Raw genomic sequence first — 17,203 nt, 5'->3', positions numbered from 1 at the left:
CTTTTATAGTAGAGCATTAATAATGCTATTTATAGTAGATACACGTAATTTAAATCGCACAAAATTTACTTACATAGCTTGGTGCTTAGCGTACTAAATCATCACTGGTATGGAATTTTTTCAACCATCAGTCTATCTCTGCAGTAATAGACCAGTAAGGATCTGTTTTTAGGTGGATGTGAGAGGTGGCATTCAGATTTTTGCGGATGAAGTTAGGTGATAACTTCATTAATAATAATTGATTTATGCTCCTTCTCAAATATGCCCGGAACATTAATAAAAAAAAATAAAATTTTTAAAAATTTCAAAAAATTTCGTTTTTTTTTTCTAATTTTTTTTGCTTATAACTTCAAAACGATTCGTTTTGAAACAAAGTCGTATAGAAATAAAACAAAGATAATTAAATTTTCTATCACATGCGATTGGTTAAAAATGTCTTAATTTATCACCCTTGCTGCAGAATAGCAATAAATATAAAATAAGGGGGCAAAACAAGTCTTGTCTTTATTCAATGACTTTCCATCACTTAGGTTACACTTGGAACCTTCCTAATTCCCTTAGAACATTTTTGTAATGTGCTAAAACTGTACACCAAATTTCATTAATATTGACTTACTAGATTTTGAACAATAATTTTGCAATCTAAACTTTTTTTAAAAATTAAAATTTTTTAAAATCTTGCGTAACAAAAAGTAGTATATACAAAGATTTGTCAATTTTTTTGCATATAAAGAAGCACTCCACCTATCAAAGACACTTTACAGAATTGAAATCGGATTCTTTAAAAAGCCTCAGCAATGTTTTAAAGTTATAAACAATTTTTTGGCTTATAAACAGATTAGTGCTGTGGCCAGGAGGGTGCCCTAAAGGCTCCTTTATTTAGATGGACTTACCCAAGATTTTTATGTATTTTGACCCGTAGAACACGATTTTTTTGGATAACAGTTTAGCCGGATGTCGATAAGATGGTTATAAACAAAGAACTTGAGGAATTACATAACATCGATTTTTCGCAAAATAATATATTTTTTGTATTTCTTGGGTAATTCTAAGCAAAAAATGTTCTTACAAGTTTTTTCGTAGGATGCATAGTTTTCGAGATAAACGCAGTGGAACTTTTAAAAAATCTAAAAATTGCAATTTTTGAACGCGAATAAATTTGATTAAAAAATAAAATAGCAATTCTGCTGACAGCATTTGAAAGTTTAAGTCAAATTATACCGGCTTTAATTATTTTCATTGTTAAAAATTAATTTTTTTATTATTAAACAAAGCTATTTTTTTATAAGCCAAAAAATTGTTTATAAGTTTAAAACATTGCTGAGGCCCCTTAAATAATCGGATTTTAATTCTGTAAAGTGTATTAGATAGGTAGAGCACCTGTATATATGTTAAAAAATTAGCCAACTTCTAAATGGTCTACTTTTTGTTCAGAAAGATTTTAAATAATTTGAACTTTTTTAAAAACATTTAGATTGCAAATTTATTATGCAAAATCTATTAGGTCGATTTTAATAAAATTTGGTACATGGTTTAAGTATGTTACAAAGAATTTCCTAAGTGAATTACAGTGGCGTGCTGGCCATATAAATGAATCGGTGCAATCACCGAGAGGCCGCGGCCTCTTGAGGCCGGTCAAATAGGTTTTCACAAAAATATTGAGATGTAACAAAAAAATATTTTTTTAATTTCTAATCGGATGTTAATTTTGCTAATAATATTAATAAAACATTAAAAAAAAACGATGGACGGAAGGGCCGCCCGAGAACTTTATCGTACCGATCTATTATCGTTATGGTACTAGATACTGGCATTCTATAAAAATAACAAAGTTACTCGTTATTTTGATATTTTAGAAACACCTTCTGTACTTGAAAGTATTTTATGGTTCTACGCATCATTAATTCCTGCATTTGAGAAAATGTTCGATGCCATATTTCGGGGACACACTATAGATGTAAAGATTATTGCAAAAATCAATAGAATATTATAGTCATACTTTCATTTCAAATTAGTTAATTTTTCTGAGAAATTAATAGTTTACAATATTTGTATTTCATTCTATTTCGATTACGCCAGTCAATGCACGAGATTAAGAACAAGATATTATCTCCGAATTCTATCCTACTGCATGGATTTTAATGAAATTTTGGGAGTAGCCCTTCTCCTTCTTCTTCTTCTTCTTGTAATAGGACTATGTCCTGTTTCTTCTGTTACAGTCTTTGCTGCGATCCAGAGCTCCAACTCTCGTACCATCGTTTTTTGGGTCTTCCTATCGGTCGCTTGGTGTTGGGCTTCTGTGTTTTCGCCCAATGCGCCATACGTTCAGGGTCCATCCGATCTACGTGGTCTCTCCACATGCGTCGTCGCGCTCTTGTCCATCTCACTACGTCTTGAACGTCTAGCACTCTCAATGTGTCTTCGTTTCGTATTCTATCTCTGAGTGTGATACCTCTTATGGATCTTAGGGTTTTCATCTCTGTTGTATAGCCCAATCTCCTAATTCAAGGTCTATCCTATATACTATGGCGCTTTTATTATGGGGGAGGTTTAAAATTTAAAAATTCATTCTATAATTTGCTCACATTTTTTACAAAAACCATTCATTTTAAACCCGTTCAACTTTTTGAAAGTAGAAATAACACTATATTAAAAGGTATTGCAAAAGAAAAACAATGCATTTAAATTATGGTGGATGGGGGGTTAAATGTATATACTTTTCATTTTTACTTAAAGTACATTAGTCATATATTTTTTTGCACCATATCTCGCTTAGTTTGTATGTAACCGACATTTAACGGTGTTCGTTTTAAAGGCCTTTTCAAACACTACAAAAGGTTTTGGTAGCATTATACACCCAAAACCTGCCGTTCCTCTGTTATTTCAAGTTGAATACATCAATTTGAGCATGCACCAAAAAACAAACTATTTTCACTTACCATATCTCTTTTTGTATAATAAATAGAATATTTACGAGGGAACGAATCTCTTTATTATTTATAATCTAAATAGTGTTTTTAGTTCGATGCATAGTTTTTAAGGTATTCACAAAAAAATCCGTCCGAACAAGTGTCATTTTTAAATGAAAATGGCCAATTTTCAACTACGCATAACTCAAAAAGTATTGAGTTCTCAAAAAAAAAGTATAGAACAGTTTTTGCTTACAAATAGGTTCTTTAGCCACTTCCGTGCTTATTTTGACCAACAAATTTTCCACCCCCTTGAAGAAGTGGGAACCGCCCCAAGATCAAAGCGCCATAGTATATAGGGTAGATTTTGTTTCTTGAGCTATTCCCTACTTACTGTGAAAATATCAAGTACATCAATGTAGTAGGATGAAATTCGGAGCCAAATACCGTCATTGACTGCCCTACAATAATGCTCTGCTATGATCGCGCGAGAGAGGACACATAAGATTATAGCAAAATTTCTATTTACCGTAACTTTTCGAGTTTTTGAGCTACAGCAATGAGTTTTATGTCATTCGAAAGGTAATTTTGCATTCTTTCAAAATGTGTAAAAATATATAGGGCGTATCTAAAAAAAATAAGATTTTTTATTCATTTCCGGTTCAACCGGAAGCCATATTTTTGATGAAATTTATTGTGATAATAGATAATAAAGTACCATATATGTCTACAAAATTTCAAATTTTAGTTTTTATTAAAAAGGAAGTTACGGGCACTCGAATATTTTTTAATAAAAAATTCATAACTCCCCTCCTATGGGGAGTTAAGAAATCTGACTAATGTCATTCAATTTGCTGACAGGATATCAAAAATATATCAAAAAATAAAAAAATTCCTTGGAGCCATTTTTGAGAAAATCTAATTCAAATTTATGTCAAATTTTGACCCCTTAAATATAGGCAACCCGTAACTTTTTCTGAAAAACGATAACATCCTTATTATAGCCCCATCTTTAGGCTATATAACGGCTTTTTCAAATTAAACTTATCTTAAACACGTTTTTAGCTTGGTAGGGAAATGTGTCGAGTGGGCGGTCGGCCATGTTGGCCGCCATTTTGAATTTGGAAATGTCAAATTCCGTATTTTTATTTACCTATCGATGAGCTTACTTTGAGTTGAATTTTATTCATTTCGGTCAAAATTTGAAAAAATGGGTCCTAAATACCCCCCCTATTTCGGCCCCCCTTTGAGAGGTTTTTTTTAAAAGCTTAGTTTCTCGACAAAATTCTCTTAAACTTACTCATACCGAATTTCATCAAAATCGGTCCAGTAGTTTTTGCTGGGCGGTGGCGACATACGTACGTACGTACATACTTCCGACATGTTTTTTTATTTGCTTTTTAGACTCAGGGGGACTCAAAACGTCGAAAAAAAGTGAAATCTGAAAAAATTTTTTTGCACGATCCTATAACTTTATCTATTATACTATACTACGTATATAGTACGATAAAGTAAAACAAATTTTTTTTGATTGTGAAATACAGTTTAAGTAAATGAGTAAGACGCTATAGTTTATATACATAAATAGATTGCTACAGACAATATTATTTATTTTTATACATACAAGTATATTTATGGTTTTCCAATTTCCTTGAAACATGTATGTACTCTGCAGAATTGAAAAATGGAAAAACATCTTGCTCATTTTTGACCGAATTATTGAAAGTATCTAAAAACGATTTGATCAAGACAAATCAAATCGTTTTATGATGATATAAGCACTCTACATCCTAGAAATTTTGATACAATAAAAAAATGGTATACCTTTGATGGCATTTAAATTTAAATCATTTACTGAACAATTAAGAAAGTTTTATCCTACCATATCTGCGACTGCAATTAGAGAAGAACTCATGGATTTTGCTGATAAATGGATTGTATTAAAATAGGATTTTGCAAAATACTGAGATTATACAAGATGGAGTTAATAATGAATATTTTCAGCTTACAGAAAATATGAAGGATGATATTATTAATCCAAGTGATAATGAACATGAAGTAACAAATGACAATGTTGATATCGTGAAAACCTCACCTCCGTGTGGTACTAAAAAGTGTAAAGATTGTATAGTTTGCTGTTACGCTGTTTTGCATAAGTACAGTGAAACCTCGATAAGTCTGATTAATCGGGACCGCGGCCGACCCGGGTTATCGAAAATCCGGGTTAGCCGGAGAATATGGTAAAAATTAATAAAATACAGTATACTTACAGATAAACTCCATTATAATTGCAAAAACCTGATATACATATGCATAGTACATCTAAATTACGTACAGTTGTATACAGTATTGTAAATTTCTTGGTAAAAACTCAGTCAAGCTGAAAAAATGTTTGTTTTGTCTGATGAAAATCGGTTATCGGAGGCCGACTTATCGGGGTTCCACTGTACAACTTATATCAGTGCGTGCTTATCCAAATAATATAGTATAATATAAAGTATTATATTAAATAGTATAATATAAAGCATTTATTAACTCTTTCAGTGACACAAGTATCTTGCGAAAAAAGCTTTTCAACATTGAAATACATAAAAAATCGGTTAAGAAGTACTTTAACACAAGATCACTTTTGTGCTAATGGCTATAGAAAAAGAAGCTTTGTAGGAGCTTAAAAATGATGAAATAATCGACGAAATCGAAAAATAATTTGCTCAAAAATCTATTTTAATGCGCAAATTATTGATCGAGAGTTAAGTAATTATTTTATAAAATAATTGCAAAATAATATTTAGATTATTGCGTTGTATTAACATTTTAAATATCTATTGTTAAATTAAAGTATTTGTACTGTACTTGTGTTTGTACTCACTTGTATAATTTATTTACTAAAATGCAACTTAATACACAATTGAAAAATTCTCAATTTTATTTTACTTGTACCTTAATTATATTACATCTAATTCATATTATATTGATTTAGGAAATTATGGTTTCTGCCTTACTGCATACAATATTGTCATACATGTCAATTATTATTTGTAAGATTTATTTAAATGAAAAAATATAGCAAATTAAGAAAAAAATCATTGAATTCAAAGTTTTATGTTTGATTCAAAAATAATTTATATTTTTGTTTTTTTTTTTTTGTTTTTTTTAAATACCGAATAAAACATCCTGATAATAGAAGGTAAAATGAGGATGGGAGGCCGCTTTTCTATAAAATCACCGGGCCGCTTGAAAAGTTCCAGCACGCCACTGGTGAATTACTAAGGTTCTAAGTGCCACCAAAGTGGTTAAAAACATTGAATAACAACAGGCGTATTTTGCCCCCTTATTTTGTATTTATTGCTATATTGCAGAGAAGGTAATACGTTAAGACATTTTTGACCAGTCGTATATCATACAAAATTGAATTATCTTTATTTTATTTCTCTACGACTTTGTTCCAAAACGAATCGTTTTAAAGTTATAAGCAAAGAAATCAGAAAAAAATCGACGTTTTTCGAAATTTTTAAATATTTTAATTTTTTTATTAATGTTCCGGGCATATTTGAGAAGGAGCATAAGTCAATTATTATTACTGAAGGTGTCACCTAACTTTATCTGCAAAAATCCGAATGCCACCTCTCACATCCAAAAATAGAAGTTTTTTCACAGATAATTTAAGCAATTTAGAACTGTCGAAGCTTATAGCTGACACATCAGAGATTAAGCAGAGGCACATTCTCAACCAGTACTTATCAAATGTGGTGGCCAATTTAGTGCGACTAGTTTACTAAGTACACCATAGCCCGTAGTTAAAACTTAATAATAAATGTTTTATCTGATATTTATTTTCATTGTTGACTAAATTATTTTTGTTAAATAATGTTTATTATAAACTACATTCGTAAATAAATCTTGAAAATATAAATTGTATCGTATAAAACTATACAATTTGTATCGTATAAAACGATACAATTTGTATCGTATAAAACGATACATTTCGTATCGTATAAGTTAGTAGTCATCGTATAAAAGTTTTATATTTTATCAACCGTCTATCTATACGTTGTAGAAGCTACAAAATATATCATTAACCTTTACCATATTTACTTTTAGGATACAATGAAACTTCCTTTAAAGAAGACCTGAAAAAACTATATACGCAACTAGGCCCAGACGATATACCATCCTGCTTCTTTTTTACAGCTGATCAGATTATCGAAGAAGGTTTTCTAGAGTTTATAAATAACATTCTTATGATCGGATATGTCCCCTCTTTATTTGCAGAAGATGAAAAAGATCAAATTATAAATTCTTGCAGAAATGCAGCTAGCAAAGCGGGATATGGTGTAGCTAAAGACTCTGTCTGGCAATATTTTCTGCATACTTGTCAGGATAACTTACACGTGGTTTTATCAATGTCCTCTGCTGGAGATCTTCTAAGCAAACGATGTCGCAACTTTCCAGGTAAACTAAGCATATACTAATAATTTTATAAAATAAATATACAGGGTGAGGAGTATAAAGGGCCATTTACAAATATCTCTAAAACTAAAGGTAACTGAATCATGAAAATTGGAATTAGGGGGTTTTGAAGGGTAAACTGTTTAATGAAAATATATTCATATACATATTTGCTATTTCCGGTTATACCGGAAGTTGCTTATAACTCCAATTTTTAAATGGGACACCCTGTATATTTTTTCATTTTTGGATTTTCCTCGATGTCCTGTTTCTTAAAATACACACTAATAGTATAGTATAGTTGATCCAAAAGATGGCATAACCCAGACATCCAAAGTGAAAGTTATCCTTCAACACCAAATTGTTCTATATGGTCCACACAATGTCCAGAAAAAAGTCACACCATTTTGAGCGTCGGGTTTGGTGGGGAGAGGGGGAGAAATCGGTAAATTCGTAGTTTTTTAAGTTTTTTCGCCAATATTTCTAAAACTATGCGGTTTAGCATGAACAACCTTCTATACAAAATTGTTCTACATTAAATTTGAAATAAAAAAGGAAATGCACAATCTTTCTAAAATGAATGGTTCCAAAGTTACGGAGGTAGTATAGTATAACTGGTCCAAAAAAAGGCCTAACCCAAACATCCAAAGTAAAAGTTTTCCTCCAACACCAGAATGTTCTATATGGTCCAGATATTGTTCAGTAAAATGTTACACCATTTTGAGCGTCCGAGTTGCGAGGGAGATGGGAGAGAAGCCGGTAAATTAGTAGTTTTTTTAAGTTTTTGTCAATATTTCTAAAACTATGCATTAGCGTAAACAATGTTATATACAAAAATGTTCTACATTCTACATGAAATTTAAAACAAACAATGTTCTATACATAATTGTTATAAAATCAACGGTTCCAGAGTTACGGAGGTTGAAAAGTCGAGATTTTCGATACTTTTTATAATTTTTGGGAAATATTTATGATATAACTATACCAAAAACCCAGACATCCAAAGTGAAAGTTATCCTCCAACACCAAATTGTTCTATATGGTCCACATAATGTTCAGAAAAAAGTCACACCATTGTGAGCGTCGGGTTTGGGGGGAGAGGGGGGAGAATTCGGTAAATATAAAAAGTATTGAAAACCTCCATTTTTCACCCTACGTAACTCTGGAACCGTTGATTTTATAACAATTATGTATAGAACCTTTTTTGTTTTAAATTTTATGTAGAACATTTTTCTATAGAACATTTCTTACGCTAAAGCATAGTTTTAGAAATATTGACGAAAAACCTAAAAAAACTACTAATTTACCGACTTCTCCCCCATCTCCCCCCAAACCGGACGCTCAAAATAGTGTAACTTTTTACTGAACAATATGTGGACCATGTAGAACAATTTGGTGTTGAAGGAAAACTTTTACTTTGGATGTCTGGGTTAGGCTTTTTTTTGGACCAATTATACTATACTACCTCCGTAACTTTGGAACCATTCATTTTAGAAGGGTTATGCATAGGGCCTTTTTTATTTCAAATTTAATGTAGAACAATTTTGTGTAGAAGGTTGTTCATGCTAAACCGCTTAGTTTTAGAAATATTGACGAAAAACGTAAAAAACTACGAATTTGCAGATTTCTCCCCCCTCTCCCCCCAAACCCGACGCTTAAAATGGTGTGACTTTTTTCTGAACATTATGTGGACCATATAGAACAATTTGGTGTTGGAGGATAACTTTCATTTTGGATGTCTGTGTTTGGGTCTAACTATACCATACTATAAATGTATTGTACTGTTATATGGAGTATCTAGTTTAAAAGATAATTACGTTGTCTTTAATAATTTCGTAGAAACATTCACACCCTGTTTGACTGTAGTGATTTGACATCAACAACTCTATTTATGTTTAAATGATTTTTAGTATAGGCCTATAGTCTGTTATTGTTAAAAATTATTAATAAAGCGAAATTTTAAATTTTAGTATACAGGGTTGGTCGAAACTCGGAATGAGTATTTTTTGAGTTTTCTTAAATGGAACACCTTGTATTTTAGTATTGTAATGAAATGATATTCCAGAATACTTTTTACTTCTTAAGCATTCATTATACCTAACTGCTTTAATTTGTGATTTCTTAAGCCAAACATGAATTTTATTAGGTTGGCCGTGAAAATACTCAATCAAAAATAATTTTTTGAAAATAAATACGTAACTAGTAATCTAGACTGATCCTTAATTTATTAATACTGGTTGAAATAACAAAATATCTACGTAGTTAAGATTTTTAAGTTATGGTGTCATGACATATATTCCATATTTACGTCATTGAGTGTAAATTAGAATAATATATAGGGTGTCCCAAAAGTAAAGGAACGGTCGAATATTTCGCGAAATGAACATCGGATCGAAAAACTGAAAAATACGTATTCAATATTTTTCAAAAATCTATTGACACTAAACACGACTCCCCACTCCGCCCCCTGGAGGAGGGGTGGGGGTAACTTTAAAATCTTAAACGGAAACCCCCATTTTTTATTGCAGATTTGGATTCCTTATATAAAAGTAAGCAACTTTTATTCGAAACATTTTTTCGAATTGTCGATAGATGTTTTGTAGAAAAATGTTTTGAATAAATGTTACTTACTTTTTCATAAGGAATCCAAAATTGCAATAAAAAATGGGGGTTCCTATTTAAGATTTTGAAGTTACCCCCACGCCCACCTCCAGAGTGTGGAGCTGGGGGTCGTGTTTGATGTCTTTCGATAGGTTTTTGAAAAATATTAAAAACGTGTTTTTTGGTTTTTCATTTGGAAGTGTACTTCTCGAGATAATAGACCGTTTCTGTAATTTATTTATGGTATGACGATAAATCATTTTTACGAAATATTCGACCGATACGCTACTTTTGGGACACCTTGTATAATAATTTAAAAATTATTCCAAAGCTTAGTATATACTTTTTATTGTAAATTTTATTGTTTAGGCTTCGATTACCTATTTCTCATGTGTAGGTACGTCTAATTTTAATGCAAATAATTGTACAATGAAAAATTTGGAAGGAAAAATTAACAAATTAAATAATAGCAAACAAATTGTATGTTTCGTGAGGTTACATGCGGTATTTCATAATGTATACGGACATTTTCGTCACATTTACTGCGTGGGAAAGAAACTATGTTTTTATCGACGGTATTCCAGACATTTTTTAATTATTCTGCACTTTTAGGATTAGTCAATAATACTACTATTGATTGGATGTATCCATGGCCTTTACAGGCCTTAGTTGCCGTTGCCTCAGCTTTCTTAAAGGAAAACCCATTGTTACCTGAACAATATCGTGATAATATTATTGAACATGTAGTACACGTGCATAGTTCTGTTACTGTCAAATATACTTCAGATTACTTATTGAAAATGAGAAGAAAGAATTATGTCACGCCGAAACATTATTTAGACTTCATTAATACCTATTTGAGGTAAGCTAAAATAAGGATTTTTTTATCACATTATATTGGGTACGACTTGCATGGATATCAAATCTTGTCATAGCTATTCTTAAGGGGCGGGAGGCTATGGTTTGAAATTAATACTTCAAGCACATTTTTGTTAATTTTCTTATTAGAAACTAATCTAATTTCACTAATTTGAAAGTATAGTAGAATTATTTTATTCTTAAATTTAATATTCATAATCAAGGAAAATTATTGAAAAATAAGCCAACGGTAGCAAATTTTTAAATACTCCTCATTATGGATTTTACGATGGACACTTAGTCCATGTGGTGAGACCGCTCCCGTCTGGAAATATTTCTGATTCGGTTTCTTTGTGGATTCCTATTCAAAAATGTCCCCTTTAAACAAATCTGAAGGGTGCCTGGCGGAATTTTTGGGCAGAAATTGTTTAAACTTTTTTTTTTAACAAATACAAAAGATCACGTTTTTTTTGCCCCGGAACATATATTTTTGAGTTTTGTCGGTGATTTTGAACAAGAAAGGTATCTTGTAAATTTTCTAAAAAATTGATAGTCTTCGAGTTATAGGCGATTTAAAATCTGAAAAATGCGAAAATACGCATTTTCGAGACTTAAAAACTCATATTCAAATTAGTATTTTTGAGGTTGCCAGATACTTAGATTGAAGACTAAATATTCAGCTTCCAGATTCTGAAGAGTGATCGCGTCTAACTTTAATTTATACCGTTGTTTTTTAATTGTTAAATATGCGTGTTTATCCGATTTTTTTGCAGGAACGGCGCGCTCTGTTTCAAAAATCTCCTATTTTCCTCCGAAAAATACTTTTTATAGATTCTTTGGGACATTCTAAATAAAATAAGTTTCTTGACATTTTTCTCAAAAGTTAATAGTTTTAAGGTTATAAGCGACTTAAAATCCGAAAATGCGTTTTTTGTCATTTTTCGGATTTTAAATCGCTTATAACTTAAAAACTATTAACTTTTGAGAAAACTGTTAAGAAACTTATTTTATTTAGAATGTCCCAAAGAATCTAGAAAAAAAATTTTTCGGATGAAAATAGGAGATTTTTGAAATGGAGCGCCGCACCGGCAAGAAAATCGGATAAACACGCATATTTAACAATTAAAAAACAACGGTATAAATTAAAGTTAGACGCGATCACTCTTCAGAATCTTGAAGCTGAATGTTCAGTCTTCAATCTAAGTATATGGCAACGTCAAAAATACTAATTTAAATATGAGTTTTTAAGCCTCGAATATGCGTATTTTCGCATTTTTCAGATTTTAAATCGCCTATAACTCCAAAACTATCAATTTCTGAGATAAATTACAAGATTCTTGTTTAGATTGACCCAAAAAATCTAAAAATATATGTTCCAGAGCAAAAAAACATGATCTTTTGTATTTGTTTAAAAAAATTGTTTAAACAATTTCTGCCCAAAAATTCTGCCCGGCACCCTTCAGATTTGTTTAAAGGGGACATTTTTGAATAGGAATCCACAAAGAAACTGAATCAGAAATTTTTCCAGACAAGAGCGGTCTCACCACATGGACTAACTAGAATTCATCACTGTATCATGTGAAAAACAAAATTCATGCAGGTAACGCTGCAGAGTTTTTTTTTAGATTTAACGATTTTTGACTTTTTGGTATCACTCAGAAGTCAAAACAACGATTTTTCTGCATAAAAATGGTAAAAGTCAAAATATTTATTATTTTTAAATAAAAAATAACATAAAACAGAAACATCGCGACAGCTTTACCTCACAAAATGTCTAAAGAAAATTTATACAAAATTTCAGGTGGATCGATCAAGTAGTTTTTGAGTTACAGTGTCTACCGGCTTTGAGAAAAACTCGTTTACAGTTTTGTCAACTTTTATTTTCAAGCTTTCTTTTGTCTGTCAAATCGAAAAGTGATGCACACCGGAATATGATTGACCAGACTGCGTCATAAGTAGGTGACGGGCGACAGTTATCTGACTATAATAGCTCTCTTGTAATAATGCCATTATCTGGGCTGCCTTTACTGGTGAATTATCCGTTTATATAATATTCACTTACTGCACTTCGAGGTTGTGACGATAATATAATTTTATCGTCTAGTCTAGAGTACGCCAATGAATTAAATAAAACACGTTTTTGTACTGTTTCGAACGATATAAAAATCGGATTGAAAAGCCTAGTTGATTATTATTCTTGGAGCGTTGATCGAAGAATAATAGACAACAGCGAGGTACAAGAAGTGAGTTTATGTAGGTAGTATTTCCCGATTATTTTCCACTGTCGTTTTGGCGAGCTGAGTGAATCCGACAGTTTTCTTCTTACCTATCCTTTTACCTATCCTTATATGAGCGGTTATCGTATATCCTTTATGTGTCTTTTCAATCCGGCGAGGTGAGCGGGATCTCCTTTCTCCCCTTTCCTTATACATTCATATCGTATTAATAAAAGCAAATCCTATTTCGCGCGATCGTCAAAATCATTCATTCATGTACAAAAATATCGTCACATCGGTCCGAACAGTAAGCTCGATGCGTAGAAATTATAAATATATTTTATTAACGAACTTAATGAGTAATTAAGGCTAATTATCTCATCTTGTGTTTATTTTGATTCCAAATAAAAATGTTTTAAAAAGCGAACTCTTTTTCTTCGACTGATAGTAACCTGAAGCAACAACAACAACAACGCAACGACCTCGTTACAAGGTGTACAGTGTACATGTGTTTGAAAAGTGACTGAAACGACCACCGGCAAACTCAAAGAGGTCTACATTACGCAGAAATTGCTAGTTACAATGTTTGCTGCATTCTCTATGCCATACCGAAGTAGACCAATTTTACAACATGTTGTCAATTTGCATAAAACAATTATTTCTTGTAATCTTTATAATAGACAATATTTTTTGAATTAGTTGTTTTAATTCAAAGTAGCACAACATCAAACGACTAACCATAAACTACAATTCGTTGAGTGAGTCGATTATTTTGCTTCAAAGTGTATATTTCTTAATTTTATTTATAATTTTATTTGAATTAGGTTACTGGATGAGAAAGGCAACTATATAAATTCTCAATGTGAACGTTTGAAAAGTGGTTTAAAGAAAATTGAAGAAGCGACTGTGGAACTTGATGTATTAAACAAGCAATTGGCCAAACAAAAAATTCGCGTTGCCCAAGCGACAGCAGAATGTGAAGCTATGTTGACAGAAATAAACGCAAGTAAGACATCATAAATATTTTATCCCGTTATAAACTAAAAGTCCAACAAATAATAGTAAATCCTTTATATAAGGTATATATTTAAAATCCCTAAAAAGGGCTACATCACAATAACATAACTAGTTTTCGACTGGTTTACCAGTCATTATCAGTGCTTACGTGAAGTTTACATGCTAACCACCAAGATATAGTTAACAAAAATATGTGGGTCAAAGCCCTGTATAAGTGGTGCGTTAAGGAAACATCAGTTAAAAATGCCAATTAGAGCATGGATGTTTAAACTATTTTAAAATAATGCCCCAGGTAACATCTGAGCTGTAATGTGACTAGATTACATGGTGAAAGTCTGGTAGCAAATGACAATGAAATAGGTAAAGACCTCAGAACGATGACAAGACACGATGACAAGACACGGTGACAAGAATGATGACAAGACAGTCCTGTCTTGTCATAGTTCTGAGGTCTCCACCTATTTCATTGTCATTTGCTACCAGACTTTCACCATGTAATCTAGTCACACCACAGCTCAGATGTTACCTGGGCATTATTTTAAAATAGTTTAAACATCCATGCTCTAATTGGCATTTTTAACTGATGTTTCCTTAACGGACCACTTATACAGGGCTTTGACCCACATATTTTTGTTAAACTATATCTTGGTGGTTAGCATGTAAACTTCACGCGAGCACTGATAATGACTGGTAAACCAGTCAAAAACTAGTTATGTGATTGTTATGTAGCCCTTTTTACGGATTTTAAATATATCCCTTTTATAAAGGATTTACTATTTTTTGTATTACATGGTATACAGCCAACTACAGGAAAACTTTTTCCTTGTGGATTTTTAAAAGTCCAACCTTAGGGATGCACGTCATAGATTTAATGACATGATAATCCACCGGTATAAACTTGACAGCAAACAAATTCAATAATTTTTTCTTCGTATATTCATTTTTTCGCTACCGTCAAGTTTAACAGGAAAGCACTGTTGCCAAATAAACATATTTATTTACCAAAGCAGCTACTGACTACACTGTCTCTCTTTGTCTTCAAGAGTGTGAAATAAAGATAATCTGTACTATATATATGTGTCAAACTGACATTGTCCTATAAAAGGTCATTTAAGATATTTCCTTAAACCCTTGTATTCACCTAAAAAATTTTTGAAAAAATCCTTTAAAATTAGCAATAAATCGATATAAAGAAGCTCCCGAAAAAATATGTTCCTATGTTCCTTGACCCTTTAACCCTGCTGTCCTGTTCGAGTCGATTTGACCAAAAAAAAATTTTTTTCTTATTTTACAAATTATTACGCGGCGTAACGATTTGGTGTTTCGTGACTTTATTACCTAATAAACTTCTTGATTTTTTTGATAAAAATGAAATTGTTAGCACACACACACACACACACACACACACACACACACACACACACACACACACACACACACATGCTCGCATCAACCCCAGCCCCGGGGGACATGTGTGTTCCAATTAAAAAGTGGAACCCACATGTCCGAAGATCAAACCGGTCACACTCCGTAATGGAGTGGTACCTATTTGACCCCCCAAGCTATAACTCCACTCCCCATCGAAGGACATACCGAATGGGGAGGCGTTGATCTTAATGTTACTTTGGATGCCCTGGGTAATGGGACATCCTTTGTATTACTTCATGTGGTTAAGCCACCTGGTTTTAGGGGTAGCTAGAAGAGCTTTTCTCCCTATTAATGACTAAGTTAATTTTTTACTTTACTTTGGACTTGTGTCCTAAAAAAATTTGTTCCGGGTATCAAGGCACCGATCTAAATCGGTGTCTTGCTGTCCAGACCGTGTGTGCTCGGTCACTCAGCCGGCGAATTGGCAAAATAAATTTTGTTCTCCTCGACGGCTGAGCGCCCGAAAGGTGTGGCCATCAAGCCCACGTCTGTCGGTACGTGACCTCGATGCTCACATTCTGCGGCTATGGTCCATTTGACCCACCTGAAGGGTACTTAGTGCCTGAAGGGCGACATTTGTGTTTCGATATTCTGTGGCTATCTCAATTTTTCATTCTTAAGGGTTTCCTCTCTATCCAGCTAACTGCTGTCTAGGCCGTCTATGTACCGTTCTTTGGTTTTCGTCGTAGTTAGTCAATTCTCTTAATAATCTGCTAGGATGGTTTCTGATATTGTTAAATATTTCATGTGTTCTTTCGTCTATCATTCTCAGGACTTTTATTTTGTTGCGTATGTTCAAATACGTATCTTAATGGGACATATCTAGGTACAGTCGGAAAACTGAAAGAATACCCATGACCGAACATATAAAACACGCTGTATTTTCCTGTCACCGTGCCACAAAGAAAATTGTCCAGTACAAGTACATGTAACAATAATTATTACATGTACTTGCGCTGGCCAATTTTTTGTGTGACACGGTGACAGAAAATACAGCGTGTTTTACATGTTCGTCCATGGGTATTCTTTCATTTTTCCTACTGTATATTCAGAGCTTCCCTGATCATGTGGTTTTGGATGGTTTGTATTTTTTTCTTGTTGGTTTTACACGTGTGACTCCATGCTGCTGAGGCGTATGTTAGTGTTGGCAAAATTATACAATTTGCCATCCTAATCTTTGTCTTAAATCTTATTTTACTTTTTCGACCTATTAGCGATGACAGTTGACTCCTAAGGGCTTTAGCTTTGTTGATTGTTTGTTTTACGTGTTGTGTAAAGGTCGGTCTTTTGTCTAACATTACGCCTAGGTATTTGTCTTGATTTGACCATTCAATTTGGGTATCAAATAGGGATAGTACCTCATTTGGCCTGCCTCTTCTTTTTTGGTACATGCATCACTTTCATCAAATGAAACAGCTCCAAATTATTTTAGATTACAATTCCAATAAGGGAGCAGTGGATACTCTAGATAAGCTTGTTTGCACGTATACAACAAGTTCGTGTTATGGGCATCAACAAATATCCAATGCAATACCAATACATTGGAAAAACGGCGAATTTTTCTTGAGGAATTGGGAAAAAATTAATGAAACCAGTAGTGTCTAGGTAGGAAGTAGTGTCTAGGCACTCGAAATACTGAAACCCCGGAAGCCCTGGCGATGACGTTAGAGAGACCGTCAAAAGCTGAGCCAAGAGAGTATAGACGCAATTCAACCCGGAAGCCTA

General features: G+C 32.6%; 1 protein-coding gene across 1 annotated transcript in view; it reads left to right on the top strand.

Annotated features, from left to right (window-relative positions):
- LOC114336768 (dynein axonemal heavy chain 10) overlaps positions 1-17,203 on the top strand; it is an 863,661-nt gene that overhangs the window by 556,015 nt on the left and 290,443 nt on the right. Inside the window, exons 44-46 of the mRNA XM_050648469.1 lie at positions 7,011-7,361; positions 10,572-10,821; positions 13,858-14,039. Coding sequence (XP_050504426.1) covers positions 7,011-7,361; positions 10,572-10,821; positions 13,858-14,039 — 783 coding nt within the window. The remainder of the gene's footprint in view (positions 1-7,010; positions 7,362-10,571; positions 10,822-13,857; positions 14,040-17,203) is intronic.

The sequence above is a fragment of the Diabrotica virgifera genome, chromosome 4, assembly GCF_917563875.1.
Source record: "Diabrotica virgifera virgifera chromosome 4, PGI_DIABVI_V3a".
Taxonomy (NCBI): domain Eukaryota; kingdom Metazoa; phylum Arthropoda; class Insecta; order Coleoptera; family Chrysomelidae; genus Diabrotica; species Diabrotica virgifera.
This window is presented reverse-complemented; position numbering and strand designations above follow the sequence as displayed.